Source organism: Coturnix japonica, chromosome 4, assembly GCF_001577835.2.
Source record: "Coturnix japonica isolate 7356 chromosome 4, Coturnix japonica 2.1, whole genome shotgun sequence".
NCBI classification, from domain to species: Eukaryota; Metazoa; Chordata; class Aves; order Galliformes; family Phasianidae; genus Coturnix; species Coturnix japonica.
The window spans coordinates 3,120,915-3,138,909 of record NC_029519.1 but is presented as its reverse complement, the minus strand read 5'-3'; the positions used below and the strand labels follow the sequence as shown (position 1 = coordinate 3,138,909).

Sequence of the window (17,995 nt, the reverse complement as noted above, 5' to 3'; positions counted from 1 at the left end):
TTAAACTTATGTATATTACAAAGCCCTTAAAGGAAATGCATAGAGATTTGGTAGTATCTCAGTAACAGTTGGAAGACAGACTGAAATGTTCCTTGAGTAGCAGAATGTTTTATAAGTATTGCTGGCTGATAAGATGATGTTTTGGTATAAATAGTGTGGTCTTCTAATTCAATAATGATTTGTGTATGTACTGAATGGATGTTGTATCATAAAAATGCTGACAGTCTGCTACATATTCGTCTTGTAGACAGGGCTTGATTGATTTGTATGAGAGATAAGAATGAGATAAGAAAAAGATATTGGAACCTTTGATTCTAGGAAGGTGTTTCAGGGTTGTGAATAAGGCTTAGTGACTGCAGACCTCAATTCCAGGATAAGTTAGATGAGTTTCTAGTGAATAAAGAAATTTGCTTTTCCTATACTCAGTAACTTTTGGAACTGCCTGTTATTAAAGGTTAATGATAGATTGAAGTAATATAGTGCTGAAATGTAATCTGTCATGACCAGAACATGTTTGAATGTTTTTGGGTCATAGTCTTCAACCAAAACAAGATTTGGAAGTTTAAATTCTTCTGGAATTATAAATGGGACAATCCTAAAGCTGTGGTAAGTGTCAGTGTGGAGCGGGCTTGGATATGCTGTTGGCTTGGTCTGTAAGGTTGGGGTAGCATATTGAATGCAAAAAGAAGGTGCAGTTTTCAGCAAGAAGCATCTCGAGATGGAGATGCTTGCCATATGTAATGTAGGTTGTGCAGAACTGAAATGAGTGGTATTGCTGCAGTCTTGCTTGGTTCTGTCCTATCCCTCCTGTCTTCTTCTGTCTTTGTCTTGGATTTTGAAGTGTAAGAAGGATGTAAGAAAGGCAGATGCAGCAGCACTGGAAAAGATGTGGATACCAAGATATGGTCTCTTGAGTGTTGAATATGGTTAGAATATGATCCAAACTAAAGAATTTCATATGTTGGTTATTTCTAGGGGAATCCTATGTTGATTATTTAAGACTCCTAAATTTGTGTTATTTTTGAGTATGCCATGTCTGTAATTGAAATGAACCCAATCTCATTTACCAGAGATACAAAGATGCAGTATTATTTATTTCTAAGGAATGTATGTATGGGATTGAACCCTGTAAATAAGCTGTCTGTAATACACACTATTGGAGAGGTAACCGTGCCATTCTGCTTGGCTGCATCATGGGATCGGAGTACTTTGTAGGTTGGAAGGGACCATGAAAGATCATCAGGTCCCAACCTTTCATGGAGAAGAGGGATTATGACAATAGAAGTTTAATAAGGTTGAAAATGCCTAATAGCAAGCCCTACTCTTACACAGTTCTCTGTAACCTTAGGCTAATCAACTTTGCTTTAACTATATTTTCCATGTTTCTTCCTTACGAAGACATTTGCACAGCATTTTAAAGGTGAAGAGCTGCATAATTGCTATGTATCATCATTGTATAATGCATCTGACATTGGCTTTCCCCTTGTCATGAATATATACATCAATTGAATATTTTGGCTCATGTGAAAATCACCCCGAGCGTTGTGAAATGATGAAAATACTGCAGATTCCATAGTATTCATTAAAGCCAACATCATCATTTAGACACCAAATTAAGAACGTGTTTTGATTCCTCTTTCTGTTCACTCAATAGGTTTCCTTGGAAAACTGTGTTGAGGTTGGGCGAATTGCCAACACATACAATCTCACAGAAGTGGATAAATACGTTAATAATTTCATCCTAAAGAACTTCCCTGCGTTATTAAGTACTGGTGAATTTGTGAAACTCCCCTTTGAACGTCTTGCCTTTGTGCTTTCAAGTAATAGCCTTAAGCACTGCACTGAACTTGAACTCTTCAAGGCGGCTTGTCGCTGGCTGCGGTTTGAAGAGCCTCGAATGGAATATGCTGCAAAGCTAATGAAGAACATCAGATTTCCTTTGATGACACCCCAGGATCTTATTAACTACGTTCAAACAGTGGACTTCATGAGAACTGACAACACCTGTGTAAACTTGCTTTTGGAAGCCAGCAACTACCAAATGATGCCATTCATGCAACCAGTTATGCAGTCGGAGAGAACTGCCATTCGATCAGACAGCACTCACTTGGTAACATTGGGGGGAGTGCTGAGGCAGCAGCTGGTTGTCAGCAAAGAGCTACGGATGTATGACGAAAAAGCCCATGAATGGAAATCATTAGCTCCCATGGATGCACCGAGGTACCAGCATGGCATTGCTGTCATTGGAAACTTCCTTTACGTAGTTGGCGGCCAGAGCAATTACGACACAAAAGGAAAGACAGCGGTTGACACGGTCTTCAGATTCGATCCCCGCTATAACAAGTGGATGCAAGTCGCGTCTTTAAATGAGAAGCGCACCTTCTTCCACCTAAGTGCCCTCAAAGGACATCTGTATGCAGTTGGTGGTCGAAATGCAGCGGGTGAGCTAGGTAAGCACTTGAAGTATGACTCCTTGCCTTCCTTTCTAGGCCTTGAGGTATTGTGCTGCCCCATGAATGAGGGGAGAGAGAACTGAGTATGTTGGCATGCAGCTTCTTTCTGGCAGTCTTGGAAATGCATAGATAGGTTTGTCAGGATACAGTCAGCTGTCTTAGAAAGAATTCCATGCAGACAGAAATTAAAGGTACCTGGATTTCATGTCCTAATGCAAAATATTCAATCTCTTCAGCTTTGTCAGTGCTGTATCTATGTGTAAAATAATATGTATGGACTGTGTATGCACAGCTATATAAAAAAATAGTTGGTCAAGCTATTGAGAAACCAAACCAATTCTTCTCATTCTAGAGGAAGATGCGGCTTTCCAACTGAAGCTCATTGTTGCAGGAAGGCTGTGTTTGAAAAGGAGCAGATTTCCTGGAGCATTGGTCATTTTGAAATGCTAGTTAGGCTTTCTTTTAAGACAGGCTAATGAGATTTGGATGTCCTGACATTCTGTGTGTTTTAAACCACTTAAAATGCTAATTTTTTTTTTGCCTCTGATCTCGTGGTTACACAGGTAACGCACCATTAGCACAAATGACTGTCTTGTTGCCTCCATCTCTCTCCTTGCCAGAAAATTCTTAATGTTACTCTTCTAAGCTTATCAATAGTGGATGGCCCCCATGAACCCACTGACTCTTCCAGAGCAATAGTGTTAAAGTTTATACCCGAATCTGGGACTGTACACTCAGTTGTACATTTGTCTCGGTGCTTTAAAATTGGGATGCTGCAGTGATTATGCTTGGCATTTTAGCATAGTAATATATCTAATATGGATGTAACATTTCATTATTCTGTTTGCTGCTTAATCCCACTGCTCAGCTGTCTTATTTCTTTAGTAGCTGCTAAGCCCTGCTTTTTATAAATATGACTAAATATTTATCTGAAACAACACAGAAGTGAATTTGTTCTGTAGCAGCTCATAATTTTTCTAACTAGTGCATCTCATCTATTCAGATGAACACTGTTCTATGATCTTATTGTGAGCTTTTAGGAATCCATGCATTCTGCTAGTACCACCCAACGCAGGGCCTAGTGCTGCTTGAGGTTTAGAATCCAATATTCCTGAAGTGAGATTTCAGAATGCTTCCTAAAAAACATTCATTGGAAAATAGTTGGCAGAAAAATTGTTTTCTTTACCAATATTCCTGTGTAAATCGGGAGGTTCTCATAGCTTTTCTTACATGTCCCTTTATCTTATCCTGTAAGAGCTGTATAAGCTCGTGTGTATTTATCCTTGCCGTGAATGTCAGAAAATCTGACATTCATTGAGCTGTTTTCTGCTGATATTAATTAATAGCTGTCAGATTAGTTAAGTATTTTATAACCCAGTTGGTACAAATGTCAGTGAAAATATTGCTTGGCCATTACTGAGCCATTGCAAGCAATGCTTAAAGCAATCTTTTAGTGTGGTGTTTTTCTTAGATCTGATCATGCAGTACCATTCTGCTGACCTCAACTCTTCTGCAACTTTGAAACACAAAATCTATTGCTCATTTAAAACTGTTCTGTAAAGGTATCATTAAAATACTGCAATTTCCTCACATAGCTGGAAAATGTCATTGGATCATAGTGGGAAGAGCTCTCCATAAATGCTAACTATTGTAGCTGCCTCATGCTTTGATTCAGGGCTTCGGTTTCTTTTCGTGCTAATTGTGAGGCAAGTCACTTTTCATTTTCATGTTTCTTTCATAAACCTTGACAGCTGAAAGATGAAATCCAGCTTAAACTTCCCATTCTCATTAGAGGACGAAAAACTTCAAGCTTTCATACAAGAGAAGGTCAGGTGTATGTTGGACAGGTATTAAGGAACTTGCCCTTGGGTTCAAACTAATTTCAATCTGTTGTAAGAGGAAAAATTACAGAAACCTCAATTCAGCTTTCCAGAAGATCACCTCTTATGGAAAAGGGCCAAAGGATTCGAGTTACCAAAATGAATTTCTTTCTTATTTTTTTTAAACTTACTGACGTAGTCCTGGGATAAAGATTTTATTTTGATTTGAGGCTTTACAACAGATCTTCCCCCAAATGGTTTTCAAACGGTCAATCTTCTGAGGACAGCGTTGTAAATATCACTTCCTACCTCAGCGGTATGTGCTTTAGCAGTAATAAATTGCTTGCTGTCCAGCAACGCGTGGTGCTTTGAGAAAAGCTGGGTTCAGTGATAAGGATGAGTAAACTGGTGTGGATATGGTGGATGCAGCAGGGTATGGTGAATGTCTTAGGAAATGGGCTTTAGGACTTTAAGCAACATCTTGATTTTTGTAATAATAAAAAATGCAGCATAAATGTACAAATAATGAATATTTTTATGCATGTTGTTGAGTAAGAAGAAAAATCTGCATTGTTACCCTGTTGGGCTATTTGCTTCCTGTGTAGTCCTGTAGATATCAAACCAAAGCGGGAACCAAAGGATCATAGAATTGCCTGGGTTGAAAAGGACTGCTATGATCATCTCATTTCAACCCCCTGCTGTGTGCAGGGTTGCCAACCACCAGACCAGGCTGCCCAGAGCCATATCCAGCCTGGCCTTGATCTCATGTAGGAGCTTATTTTGAAGCGACTTCTCACCGTGCCTTGGAACCAAATTACTTAGGGCTCTGTTCAGCTTAACAAAGTAAGCTTTGAGTTCTACAGAGGCAAGCTGTGTTGTAGGAAATATGGTAACATGAAAATTCCAGGTTTTTGGGCACTGTTCACAGTTGAAGTGTGCTGCTGTAATAAAGCTCAGGACCCTTTAGCAGCTACTGACAGTGTTTGTACTGTACATCCTCAAATAGGATCACAGATGGCAAAATAAAGTGAAGGCAGACTGAGCATCTCCTGGGACTGCCAAAGCTTTGTGTCCTTTAAAATGAGGCCTGTCTTCCCTGTGTTATTGGTAATGACCAGAGCAGGGGTTTCGCCATTAAAACATAAATGAAGCCTGATTTGAGTAATTCACGCTCTTGGGAAATGAAACCATCTGATTTGTCCTATAAATATATATGCACTTTGGTACAATAATGTAGTTCTTTTTGAGTGTGTACTGTATTCAATCCAGAGATGATATACAGAATTCTTTCTTAAAACAACAGCACTTTTAAGTAATAGCTGGAGGGTTTTTTTTTCCCCTTTCAGTGCAGTGGGGGAGAGTGCATTAAAGCAAAGATGAAATGACCTTGCTGGGAAGCAGGGCCACAACTATGCAGAAAACCCAACCAGAACAGTAAGGCTTTTCTCAGCTCAGAAGTAATTAATTAGCATGGTTTTAGAGCACGGTGGATGTGAGGTTTGAGTTTGGATGGCTTGTCTGACATTTTATCAAGCAGATCTTTATGTGTACGGGTGGTAATCAGGAGAGCTTTGAAGCCTCACTGGAGGGGAGGGATCTTGAACTCTACAGCATCTTTCCTCAGAGAGCTGATGTCTTTACTGTGTAGCAGTGGTGATGCCAGCAGTGTGATGTGTACCCTTTTTTTTGCATCTTTAATTCTCTCTTTGTGTCTCAAAGTGGCCTTTTGACTCAAGGTTCTCTCAAACAGAACCTGTGGTGCCAGTTGAGAGAAACAGCTGCCCGCTGCTGAATGTCTTGTTACACTGCCATTTTCTGGTTGCTGATGGCTTCATGATTTTCATACATACTCAGCTTTTCCTACTTCTATATCTGTATTAGTAAGCTTGTCACCTCAGCACGAAGTGCAAGCACTGTGGGGAAGAGGATGCCTTAATTTCTGTGAAAGCAAGTGATGGTTTTGGTGCAATGTGGCAGCTAGCAGGAGGTTGGAATGGTCTGCTGTCAGGGTGGAACTGGGACACCTATAATTACTTCCACGTCTGATCTTTTTCTGTTCTTGAAATTTCTGCATATCTTTGCTTTTCTGATTGCCAAGCAGGAGCTTTCCTCTTCAGGAAAGACTATTGAGATGGATGAATTTAAACAAGAAAGAGCTTGGAAACGTTGGAGAGTTGGGCAGATACTGCATGTGTTACCAGGATCCCACTGCTTAAATGCAATTTGGATTGAGATATTGGATTTACACCCAATTTATAGAGTTGTGGGGTTTTTGTATGTACCTTCAACTGGGTAAGGTTCTGTCTTCTGCCCTACTGACATTATGGCAGTGTAAATCCCTGATGGATGTAACAAGTCTGCAGGAGCTTAAGTGGGGAAAAAAACAACAAGCTTTGTAAGGAGAGATTATGGGCTTCAAGTAAAAGTAAAATGACTTGAGGCTTTTATTTGCAGAAAAATGCTTGAATGCCTTTTCTTCCCTTCACTCGCATGTATTTAACTCTTATGCTATGTCATAGCTTTTCATCTTGCGTGGTGCTGAAGCAGTTCTCAGATGGCATTCCTGACACTTGAACTGGAAGCTTCTAGTTGGAACGTGTATCTCCTTGGGATATTAATTGTATGGGATTGCAAAATACCTTGTTCTGCAGCTAGGAAGAGTTTATACCTGTTAAAGGGGTTAAAAGATAATTCTGAAGACCACTGTAATGAACACTTTACTGAATTTTCCTTGACCGGAGTTCTTTTGGAGTTAATCTGAGCTGTGGTTTAATTTCTCTCTTCCAAAATACACTCTGAAGGGTTTCTTAAAGACAGATCAGCAGTGTGGGGTGAGGTATCTTATAGTCACCATATCAGTGTTATTGACTTGATGGGTGTGCTTCACTAACATATTGGTGTGCAGCCTTATAGTGACACTGTAATGAGTTTCTGCCTTTATAATGTCAAGAATATCAGCTTCTCTGTTCTTTGATGGGAAACCTCACATTGTCAGTCACCATTGCTGATTCTATATAGCTACTGGAAATTCTCTACACTTGATTGAATGAAAGCTTGTTCTGGAGCATGTAAAACACCACAGATTGCGTTCTGTATGTGTTGTCCACAAACAGCTCCCTTACATGTTATCTAATAAGCATGAGAATCTGATTTGTAATTATTTAAAAAGAGATTGAATAATTCTAAGACAACACAATTGTTGGTAATTGCTTTGTACTTGGAAGGTCACTGTATTACAAGTTTTTCAGATTCTCTTACCCCTCTGGTTACATGGTACTGTTCAAGCTGCCCATCTCTACAGCTTGCTGGAGGCACCCAGCTGTTGTATCAAATAGGAATGGGAAAGGGATGAATGGAAGGCAAGAATGCAAGGTTTTCTTCCTTTTTGTTCCTTTGGGACAGCGCTTGAGGCTTTTCTGTATTGTCTCTATACATAATATTCAGTAATTCCCTTAACTCTCAGCTATACAATGCTTCCTATTAACACTTCCTGCATTTATGAATATATTAATGCCACTGCTGCTATATCGAAAGCCAAATTACCATGTTAGATTCAACATTTGTGTTCTCGTTTGTTTTAAACAGCCACTGTGGAATGCTACAATCCCAGAATGAACGAATGGAGCTACGTTGCAAAAATGAACGAACCCCACTATGGTCATGCTGGAACTGTGTATGGAGGTTTAATGTACATTTCAGGTAATTTCATGGAGTTATGTTATTTCTATGAAACAGTGACCTATTGAACTTTTCCTATTTCATGGGAAATATGATGGGCTAATCTTTTTTTTTTCTTGCAGTGTGTTTGCCATGATACAAACTGGTGACACCCATCTGTATGTAGCCAAATAAATGGCATATATACTGTGGAGTCCCAGAAAGTGATTTCCGATAATGTTACACATTTAGATAATAACAGCTTCAAGTTGCAAAGCAATTATTCACTTAAGCTATCAGAACATCTCTCTTGTGGCACTAATGTGGCAATAACCATTAAACAAATGACCAATAAACACATCCTTATTGATATATTTTTGGAAAGCACTGGAAATTTGGGTGTTTTGAAGGCAGACGTCTGCCTTTATTGAGCTGACACAAAGGGATAAGTTCTGACACTGATCACAGTTTACAGACAATGTTTATGCTTTCAGTAGTTGTTCAGTGTGATATATCTAGTCTTACATCACCCAGGTTATGGTTTCATTTCCAATTTCTAAGCTGAAATTCTGGGCAGGAAATGGGGAAAGTTATTCACCTGTAGACAGCTGTGGGGTGATCCACTGATTGTTCATATCAATACTGTATACTTCCCACATTTTTCTTTTCCTCTTCTTAAACCCTCAGTTATCCCCATGAGTTGGGACACTTTAGGGATGAGAACGTGAAGGTTTGATTCTTTGTTAGTTCTTTATCACTACGTTGAGGTTTCTGCTGTCTGACAGGCCACCAAGCTCTGTCACTGCTATGGCTGTCAGGAAGTGTCAGGGCTTTGCAGTCCCTCTGTTTTACCTGTAGTTACTTTTTTACTCTCCAAATACTTTCTTACATGATGCCTGTAGACGCTGTGCAATCTGTCAGTTAATGTGAGGATCACAACTTAGTGTTGAATGGTTAGCACAGCAGGAGGTTGTTTGGTGGCAGCATTCTCTGTGTATTTTCCAGCACCTCAGATAGTTGTATTGCAGTCTGAAACGAACCATAGCCTGTAAACCTACTGAGCCTGATTGCGTGATCAATAGGCAGGTCAGGATGCAGGATGATGGGACACAACATCCACTGATGGGAAGTCATCCCACCATTCCTTTGAAGCTTCTCCAGCAGCCTTTGCAGGGAGCCACTAAGAAGAAAAAAAGAAATACAGAACCATAGGCACTTATTACTGTGAGGATATCTGAAATGTCTTCTCCTCAGTTTAAGTTATTGAAAAGTAGTTACCACAGAAAACCTGTGGTACAGACCACTTAAAATGTGACATCATTGAATCTGAACTTGGAAGAGAAATGGTCTTCTGTTTTCATGGTGTGAAACAATGTCAGCAAGCTGAACAAAGAGTTAAAAAACCAAGAGTTTTGCCAGGATGAAGAATGGGCAACAAGTTTCTGTTCTTATAATCTGCCATAATCTTCTTATTTAATGAAGTACTGCATAGGGTATGGCTCCCATATTCAGATTTAAAGGAACATTGAACATTGAAAGGAACATTACATTGAAATATAATTTGAAATGGAGTGCATATGTGATACTAATCTAAACCAATGGGGAGAAATGTTAGGTAAGATGGGATTAATTCAGTAAAAGAGATGCTTTTGCTGTGTAATTATTACTTATTAGGGTAAGCACTATTCTAACACGTCTTATTTTTATTTAGGGGGAATTACCCACGATACTTTCCAGAAGGAACTTATGTGTTTTGACCCTGACACAGACAAATGGACTCAGAAAGCTCCGATGACAACCGTCAGAGGTCTGCATTGCATGTGTACTGTAGGAGACAAGCTCTATGTTATTGGTGGAAATCACTTTAGAGGAACGAGTGATTATGATGATGTTCTAAGCTGTGAATATTACTCAACAACTCTAGACCAGTGGACTCCAATTGCTGCCATGTTACGTGGGCAAAGTGATGTTGGGGTTGCTGTCTTTGAAAATAAAATCTATGTAGTTGGAGGATATTCTTGGAATAACCGCTGTATGGTGGAAATAGTTCAGAAATACGATCCAGAAAAAGATGAGTGGCATAAAGTATTTGACCTTCCAGAATCGCTGGGTGGCATTCGAGCCTGCACTCTTACTGTTTTCCCACCAGAGGACAATACGGGGTCACCGTCCAGAGAATCTCCTCTTTCGGCACCTTAGAAACATCCCTTGACTTACAATGTTGTAGTAACACCTTTGCACTGCATCACGGAGTCTATTACTTTCCTTCAGTAGTTTCTGTTAGGCTTAGCCTACAGCGTTTGGTACAATTACTGGAAAAAGAAACAAACGATTTTGACATTACTTGTGCTGTTTGTTTGGCCTAGAATGTTTGTCAGGTGGTTAACAAAGAAAACCCTGTACTCACCCGAGCCAAGAGTTTAACAGATGAGAAGGTACTGTCTGTGAAATGTGTGAATTAGGTACATCCTTCATATTGTGTATTGGGTGTGAGGTGCCTCGCAACTTCATTTGGAAGCCCGATGAGTTAAATTTGAAGACTTTGTATGGAACGTGTTCTTTCACTAGATTTTTTTTTTATTAAAATCCTTTTTCCGTTCATTTTCAACTGCAGATTATGAAGGGAGGTAGGCTGTGTCAATGTAAACTGTCCTAAGGTGGCCAAAGGGGCCTGAGCTACCTCCCTCCTTTCTGAGTATATCTGACATATCTGTTGACCCACCTGATTCTGTGGGTTCTTTCAGAGCATATGAAGTTCCATAGGCAGAGGGAAGAAATAACCTGAATAATCAGTACCATACAGGAAGTGGACCTTGTAGAGGTCAGGAGGTTTTTTTTAATAACACACGGAGTGTTTTTTCATGAGTCAGTCAAGTGATGCTTCAAGCAACACCTTTAAAGTATTTGGGTATTTTTGAGTCTTTTCAGGAATTGGCTTCCGCTTGCGTGGGAGCACACGCTACAACAAATGGCAATTCAGTGCAGCTGTATATTCTGTTGTACATTTGTACTGAATATAGGTGGATAAGGGCTAGAAACAACGTTCACTTAAGCCACTGAATTTGACCAAATTGTTCCATCAGTTGAAATTTAATCTACCTTTTCTCCTTTGCTGTTGAGCCAACTTGCATAACGTGTCCTCTGTTCTGGTCTCTGTTAATAGGGTTATTCAGCACAAAGTGCAGCTTCAGCAGGAGAGCTGCTTTTGCTCAGTGAACTTGGACTACCACGTTTTACCTTCTTTGGTTCAATAAAACTTTTAACTGCAGTTATTCAGTCTAAGCTACCTCATGAATGTATTTGGTTTTCTTCCTCTGCCTCACCGTCTCCAGGATACGCATGACGTATATCTGTGTGGGTAGATTAATTTGCTAGGAAACCAATGCAGAAGCGATCATGACTGGGTATTTTTGACCTACTTTTAAGAACCTATTTTGGCCTGATGTGTCCATTTTATTGTTAAGGACTGGGGGGGGAAGGGGAAAAGAAACCCCACAAAAACTGTCCTAACTCTTTCCTTGGACAACTGCTTGTGTGCAGCAAATTGTACAGAAGTCTTTTATCTGCTCCAAAATACAGCACACTGCTGACAAATGGTAGCTGAGTGCTTCTCTAAGGCTAATAACACCACGATTTTCCTGAACTTCCCATCGTGTTACAAGTGTTTTTTTCCTAATGAAACACGGTCGTAGGGGCATCATCTGGAGAAAGTTGTTTTAATCGGCTTATTTTATTGTGCTACGTATTACTGATAACCATGTAAAGCTTAATAGACTTGTTGGGAGTATGCTGTTTGTATTTTGTCCTTTGCTTGATGAGTCAAGCAGCAGTATTATGGTGTCACTTTTGGAAACATTGATATTTATTCTTAATGCAGTTGACCAGTTACGATCACTACCAAAATGTATGTGTAAGCTTTAGGTTTTAATAATTGTTTTGGTTAAAATCAAAAGCGGTTCTTCCTCTTAATAAAAAAAAAGAAGCAAAATAAACTTAATTCTGTGTAGCTGTGCAAGATTCTTGCAGGTGGAAGCGTAATGCTGGTGGAACTGGGCTGCAGCCAGGCAGTGCTTGTTGCCTTGAGGATGCTCTTCTAGTGCTGTGCAAAGCACTGATAACAGAATGTTGCTCTGTCGTTCAAGTGTTACGTGCCACTCATCCTTTTCCTCATTCACTTACAGGATTTTTAGAGGCTGCATTTGAAAACCTTGNTGTTTGTGTTTTTATTAAACTGAAAAGCAGTCATGGTGGTTGAAACTCCTTTTGGATAACGTATGCGTATCCTCTTGTCTGCGTGCTGGAGGTGAGGAGATCCACTCCTTGTAAGTGGGCTTCTTTGCTGCTGCTCTCCATTCTGACGATGCTTAAGGTGCAGTCTGACCATTACGAGGCAGATGGAAGTCAAGACAGTGGTTTTGTCTGAACCTTGAGAATAACCCAGGAGCTGGAGCACTGCCACAATGTAGAGATTAATTTTAGGCGTGCATTATCCCTATTAAAGTGGAAGAATTCTTTGTCGTCAGCGTTGGACAGAGCATGGTGGGTTAAACATAGCACTCAATAAGATTAATCTTCGAGATTTCTTTCTTATATCTCCCTCTGCATTTACATGCTCATAATTACATTAATATCTGCTCACTTGGTTTGAGAGGCATACACCAAAGGTTCACCAAAGTCTGTTGTTTTCTTCTGTAATGCAGTATAAAATGATTTTGCTTATGTTTTCCTTGACCATATTGTAATGAAGCTTTTTTGTCTGAGTCCAGGGCTGTAGATAATAGGGGTGTATGGTGGTGTCTCCTAGTAAGGCTGTTTGGATGAAGAGTAATGGCTGACCTCAGACTTTACTTACCCTGGAACATAAAGAGCACCAGAACTCAAGGCCCTGGGCAGCCTCATCTGATGAGGGAAGTGGGGGGCACAGCAACCTGCTCATTGTGGGGTTGGGGCTGGGTGGGCTTTGAGATCCCATCCATCAAAGTCATTGTATGAAATACCCTCAGTTGTGCCTCCAAGAGGCAGGCTGCTACTGGCGATACGCTGCGGTTGGCTGTGTGTGTGATAGCTTGTATGTAACACGTGCCACCCTTCTCTGCTGTCATCGTATGAATGAAGCTCTGTTCCTATGAGTCAGAGCGGGTTTTTTTTGTAGTCAGTTCTGAGTAATGGTTTAAAATAACGTGGAAAAATCAGAGGTTGTGTGTTGGGGGATTTTTTGGTAAGCAGCGCTGAAAGCCAATTTGGATATCAAACTGCTAACATTATTGCATCTGGCAAAGCCAATATGAAAGGTCAGGCCTTGGCTCTTCGTTCAGCATCTCTGGCAGTGCTGTGTTTTTATTTTGCTGTGGGGAGCTTTGGGGGGGAGGCTGGTGGTGAATATTTCATCCTGCAGCAAGAAAGTGAAGAGAAGGAAACATCAGCTACCAGCTGGGTTATACGTGATCTATTCCAAAAGTCTCCTATTTTATTGTGCTAGTCCACAATTTCAAGGGTGGATGTTGTTAGTGGTGTGTCAGCAGAGGCCAAACCTTCCCACCGGTGTTCCATTCTGTTTTGCTGCCATGTGGTGGAAGGCAGCAGAGGGGACGGCTGACACAATGGCATTTGACATGGAAGTGACAGTGAAGTAAAAGGGCCTGTGGAACTGGAATTGATGGAGGAAATGCAGGAAGCCCCAGTGGCAGCTATGCCTCTGCCCTGTGTGAGCAGGAATGAGTAGGGCTCATTTCTGGAAATGCCTTCATCTCCCAGGGAGAGAAAGGTTTCATTTCTTTTAATCCTTGTTTATTCATGGGAATCATTTGGATCTTGGCTCTCCAAAACATAGGCTGAACTTCAGCTGTAGTGATTCCACGTGAGAAGATTTCTAGTCAACCCATGCTGGGTTTGCACACTTCGGCCTCTGATTTTGGAGCGGGTCAGGTTCTCTCTTCAGTTTCTGCTCAGCTGCTAAGTATTTTCCATGCATTTTGTCTCACTCCAAGCAGGCTGGAGCACACAGAGGCCAAGCAGGAGAGAAGATGGCTGTGACATCCTTGTGTCACCAAGCATATGTCCTCTGTAGTGATGCTGATGAGGATAAAAAGACACAGCCTTGTTTTGCTCCTCGCTTCCTCTCTGAAGAAAACCCATCCTGCTTGTAAACATGTTGGGTTAGGCATTAGATCCGGGAGTTTTACAGAGATCTGTTCTCTCCCTCACTCCTCATTTTTGCTGTCTATTCCCAATCAAGATGAATTTTTTAGTTAACGCCATATGGTGTGAGGAACTTTGCATCTTGCAGCTTAGGATTACTCCAGAAAAAGCACTTCTTAAGGAATCACATTTCACTTTCCTATCCATATTTGTATCTATGTAAATATGGATGTTCTGGAATCTAGCTAACTTGATAGAGATGATGTGTGCCATATGGTCACTGGGACAAATTCCAGCTTCAGGATCGCTGGCTGAAGCAACATGAAATAGTTACTATTTTGGGCAGTATAAAATGAGTCTGTCAGTTGGTAAACAAGTTAAAAATTACAGGATTTGCCTTTTATAGAGACTCGTGGTCTTGAGTTTTCCACTTCGTGCTCCACACAACATTGACTTTGTGCTGAAGTTAAACCCCGTGTTCATCTTGCTCCCGTCCCCTGGGAATGGGTTAATGTGGAGCAGAGCCCATGAGCTGAGCTGAGGGTCTGTCCCAGCAGGAGCCGTGGTTGGTAGGGGTGGGTTCGTACTTGGACTAGATGATCCCATAAGAGTGTAACGCAGCCAGGTTTCCTTAACTCTCCCATTTGCTAAAGGAAGATCTTTCCTTTTCCTGTACTTTTTCTAAACCACTTGGTTGGAAAGTCTGTGGTTTCATTATGAGTTCTGTGGGAGCCAATAGTTTAGCATGGTTGCTTTTTTTTGTTTTTGAGGTGTGTTATCAGCTGAGGTTTTTAGAACTTGACTTTGGCTTTGCTTGATTGTTCTCAATAGCCCCTTCACTTCTTGTGCTCTGTCTGAAGGGAGAAGGTGGGTTGAGTTCAGCCCTTTTGAGTCCCAACAGCAGAGGCTGCGCTGTCGAGGAGCTGTATTGCCTGCACATGGGCAGGATAGCAGAGCCACAGTGGGAAGCACCAGTGGTTTGATGAAAGCTGTTGCTGAATTGGTGCCAGTAACTGAGCTCATTGCAGGAGTATGAAGTGAAGGGCAGGCAGTGATGCAGTGCAGGCTCTGAGCTAAGAGCTGCTTGTTGCCCTGAGGTAGCAGCTCTGCCACAGTGCTGTGGGATGCAATGCACTGGGCAGCCCCAGAGCCCATCTGCACTGCTGTTGCACAAGGCACAATGCGTTTTGCTCATGCATTGGTTTCTACTTGCTAACTACACTCTTTACATGTTTGATTTGACAGGTTCTGTTAAATCTGCTCCACCTGAATAGCAAGTGATGCAGCATGAGCAGCCTGCAACTGCATCTCAGCTCCTGGGCAGCGTAGCATCATAGAATTACTCAGGTTGGGAAAGATCATCAAGTCCAACTGCAGCCTAACCGTGCTACCTAACTCTAACAACCCTCTGCTTAATCATGGCCCTGTGCATCACATCCCAGCATGTTCCCATGCGGAGGATACTGGGTAGCAATGGCACGGTGCATCTCTTAGAGCTGGACAGCGGTGTTTTGTAAAGGGACAGGCAAAAGGCTGTGCAGTGATTTGTTGCTTCTGGATGCATGAACTGTTTCTTTTTGTTGTTTGGGAATGTCAAAGCATGCAACATGTGGGGACTGCAGCGAGGGAGACCCTGTGTTTGTGGGCTTTCTAACACTTGAGAGGCTCATTTGGGTTACAACCACATCAGCATGGGTTGTAAAACTCTACACTGTGTTGGGCAAATATATGGCATTGTGAGCACTGCTCTTCCTCATGAGTGCTAAAGCAGTTCCTGCAGGCAGTCTCCTACCGCTGCTTTCCATCATGTGGAAGAAACATTTGCTGAATGTTTATGGAGCCCAACGTGTGGATGTAGCACAGTGAGGCAGTAGGTAATGCATTTCAGTGGTTGCACAGTGACAGTGGTCAACTCAGCTAGTGCAGGTGCTGATAAGTGCAGCTTGCAGCCTGTGTTCATTGCTGGCAAAAATGCATAACTAATGGCAATGACTGCTGAAAAAAATGGTGTCTTGTTCCTTGAATACACTCTATTGACCAGTGTTATTGTGCACTTTGTGTCTGTCATTGTTTCCCTGGAAATTAATAGCAGGCATTACTTTCAGAGCAACCAACGTGCAATTTGAGATGTTGTATAGATAAGAAATCAGTTGTATGTGACGCAAAAAGCCATTTTAGGCAGCACGGGGCTCAAAAATAAATCTGGACTGCATTCCCAGTATTCCTACAGGGGGGTGTGAATTCTGTTTGGGGCCAGGTGGAGAGGTTGGTTGTTTTTGTTTATAAACCAAAAAGATTATGATAAAATGATGGATAAAAGGAGAGTTTTATGAAAGCTGCAGTGATTTTTAAGCAATGTCAGTAGAAATACTGCTTACCTTCAGTCTGCTCGATGGGTTCTTAGGGCTTCTGCTTGGTGGTGGGCTTTGTGCGGCTCACATCCCAGCATTGATCAGCCTTGCATGCTGCTTGAATGGGTGATCTCCAACCTGGCTGCCCTCTGGGAGCTGCGAGAGTTACAGCAGTCGCTTCATCTTCTCACTGCAGAAGCTCAACAAAGCAGAGAAGTCAAATGAGCTCATGCATGCCAAGTGGTGTTTGTTGTCCAGCCACATCCCTGGTGGCAGACACAGCCTGTATGTCTGAGCCTTTTGCATTTCTTCTCCTTCAATTGTTTTAATCCCCAAAGCCTTGCTGTGTGTTTCAAGAAGCGCCAAGGCATCTCTTTGCTGATGGGTACTCTTTGTTAGGGCAGCAAAAACAAACCCCATGTCTGTGATTGGTTTTGTCCTTCTGACACAGCTTTGAAAGGGCTGCGCAGGGCTTGTGCTTCTTCCCCATACTGGAGTGTCCCTGCAGGGATGATGAGAAAGGAACACATTCTTTGAGGAACTCAACCAGCAGCTCCTTGTGGATCAGAGACACGATCTGCTATTGGAGAAACATTAGAAAGATGCAAAGGAAGAACCTGAATGAGCTTGGTGTAGAAGTGGAGCACTTTGTGTTATACCCAGCTGGTGTGTAACCTTGCCAGGTCCGTGTGGTTGGAGGACCTCCAAGAGCTGCCATGCAGGTAATGGAAGGATGCAGCTGCTGGTATGGCACAAGGTTTGAGCACCGGGAGGGGCACAATATAACCTGCATCTGTGTGAAATTGTTGATGGCTTATGCGTCGTGTTGTGGTGTGAGGATTTCAGCTATTATATTCTAAACAGGAAATCACTGCAGTGTTTGAGTTAGAGGGGATCCTTAAGGGCCAACAAGTCCAACTGCCCTGCATTGAATGGGGTTACCTACAGCTCTGCCAGGTGCTCAGAGCCAAAATAATGGATGACATTGACTGTTTTTGCCACTTAGTGTAAAACCATTATTCAATTTCTTTGATGCCTCTTCCGTGTGTTAGTCCTGCTAGATAAGGCCGAGCATGATTTGCTAATGAGAATAACTGTCTTCCCAGAGATGAACCAAGAGTATTTTTAGCAAAGAAGTGGACTAACCAGACCACCAAGAGATGTGGCTGCATTAAATATCCCTATATAACATACAGACGTAATGCACAGGATTAGGCATTGTAAATCCAGTACTCTTTCCAAGGAGGATAAGGATCACTTTGAAATTATATTTAATTGTCCACTCCAGGCTTTTTATGTCATTTGGTTTGTCTGGCCGTGCTATTAGTGCCTTATGTCATGGAAAGAAAGCCTGCTGTGACCTTACAATGCACAAACCTCCAGGCAGAGCCTCTCCATCCTCCTCTCAGGACAATCTATTGTGCAGGAACAAAGGCACATCATAAAGGAAAATTAATTTAGGAGGTTAAAAACGTTCTTACAATGTGCAAAGAGCCCCTCAGGCTGCTGGTCGTGGTGTGCCTGGATGGTCTGGTGGTGATGGGCACTTGAGCTCTGCCTCTGACCTACTTTGGAG

At 41.7% G+C, this 17,995-nt stretch overlaps 1 protein-coding gene across 5 annotated transcripts in view; it reads left to right on the top strand.

The window, feature by feature from the left end:
- Positions 1–11,933, top strand: part of KLHL13 (kelch like family member 13) — a 64,211-nt gene extending 52,278 nt beyond the window's left edge. For 3 of the 5 annotated variants that reach the window (XM_015860179.2, XM_015860177.2, XM_015860178.2), the window contains 3 exons: positions 1,655–2,450; positions 7,859–7,972; positions 9,642–11,933. In XM_015860179.2, the coding sequence (XP_015715665.1) occupies positions 1,655–2,450; positions 7,859–7,972; positions 9,642–10,129 (1,398 nt within the window). In that variant the 3' untranslated portion in view covers positions 10,130–11,933. The remainder of the gene's footprint in view (positions 1–1,654; positions 2,451–7,858; positions 7,973–9,641) is intronic. The other 2 variants (XM_032444218.1, XM_015860176.2) reach the window with 2 other exon arrangements.
- The last annotated feature ends 6,062 nt before the right edge of the window (positions 11,934–17,995 follow it).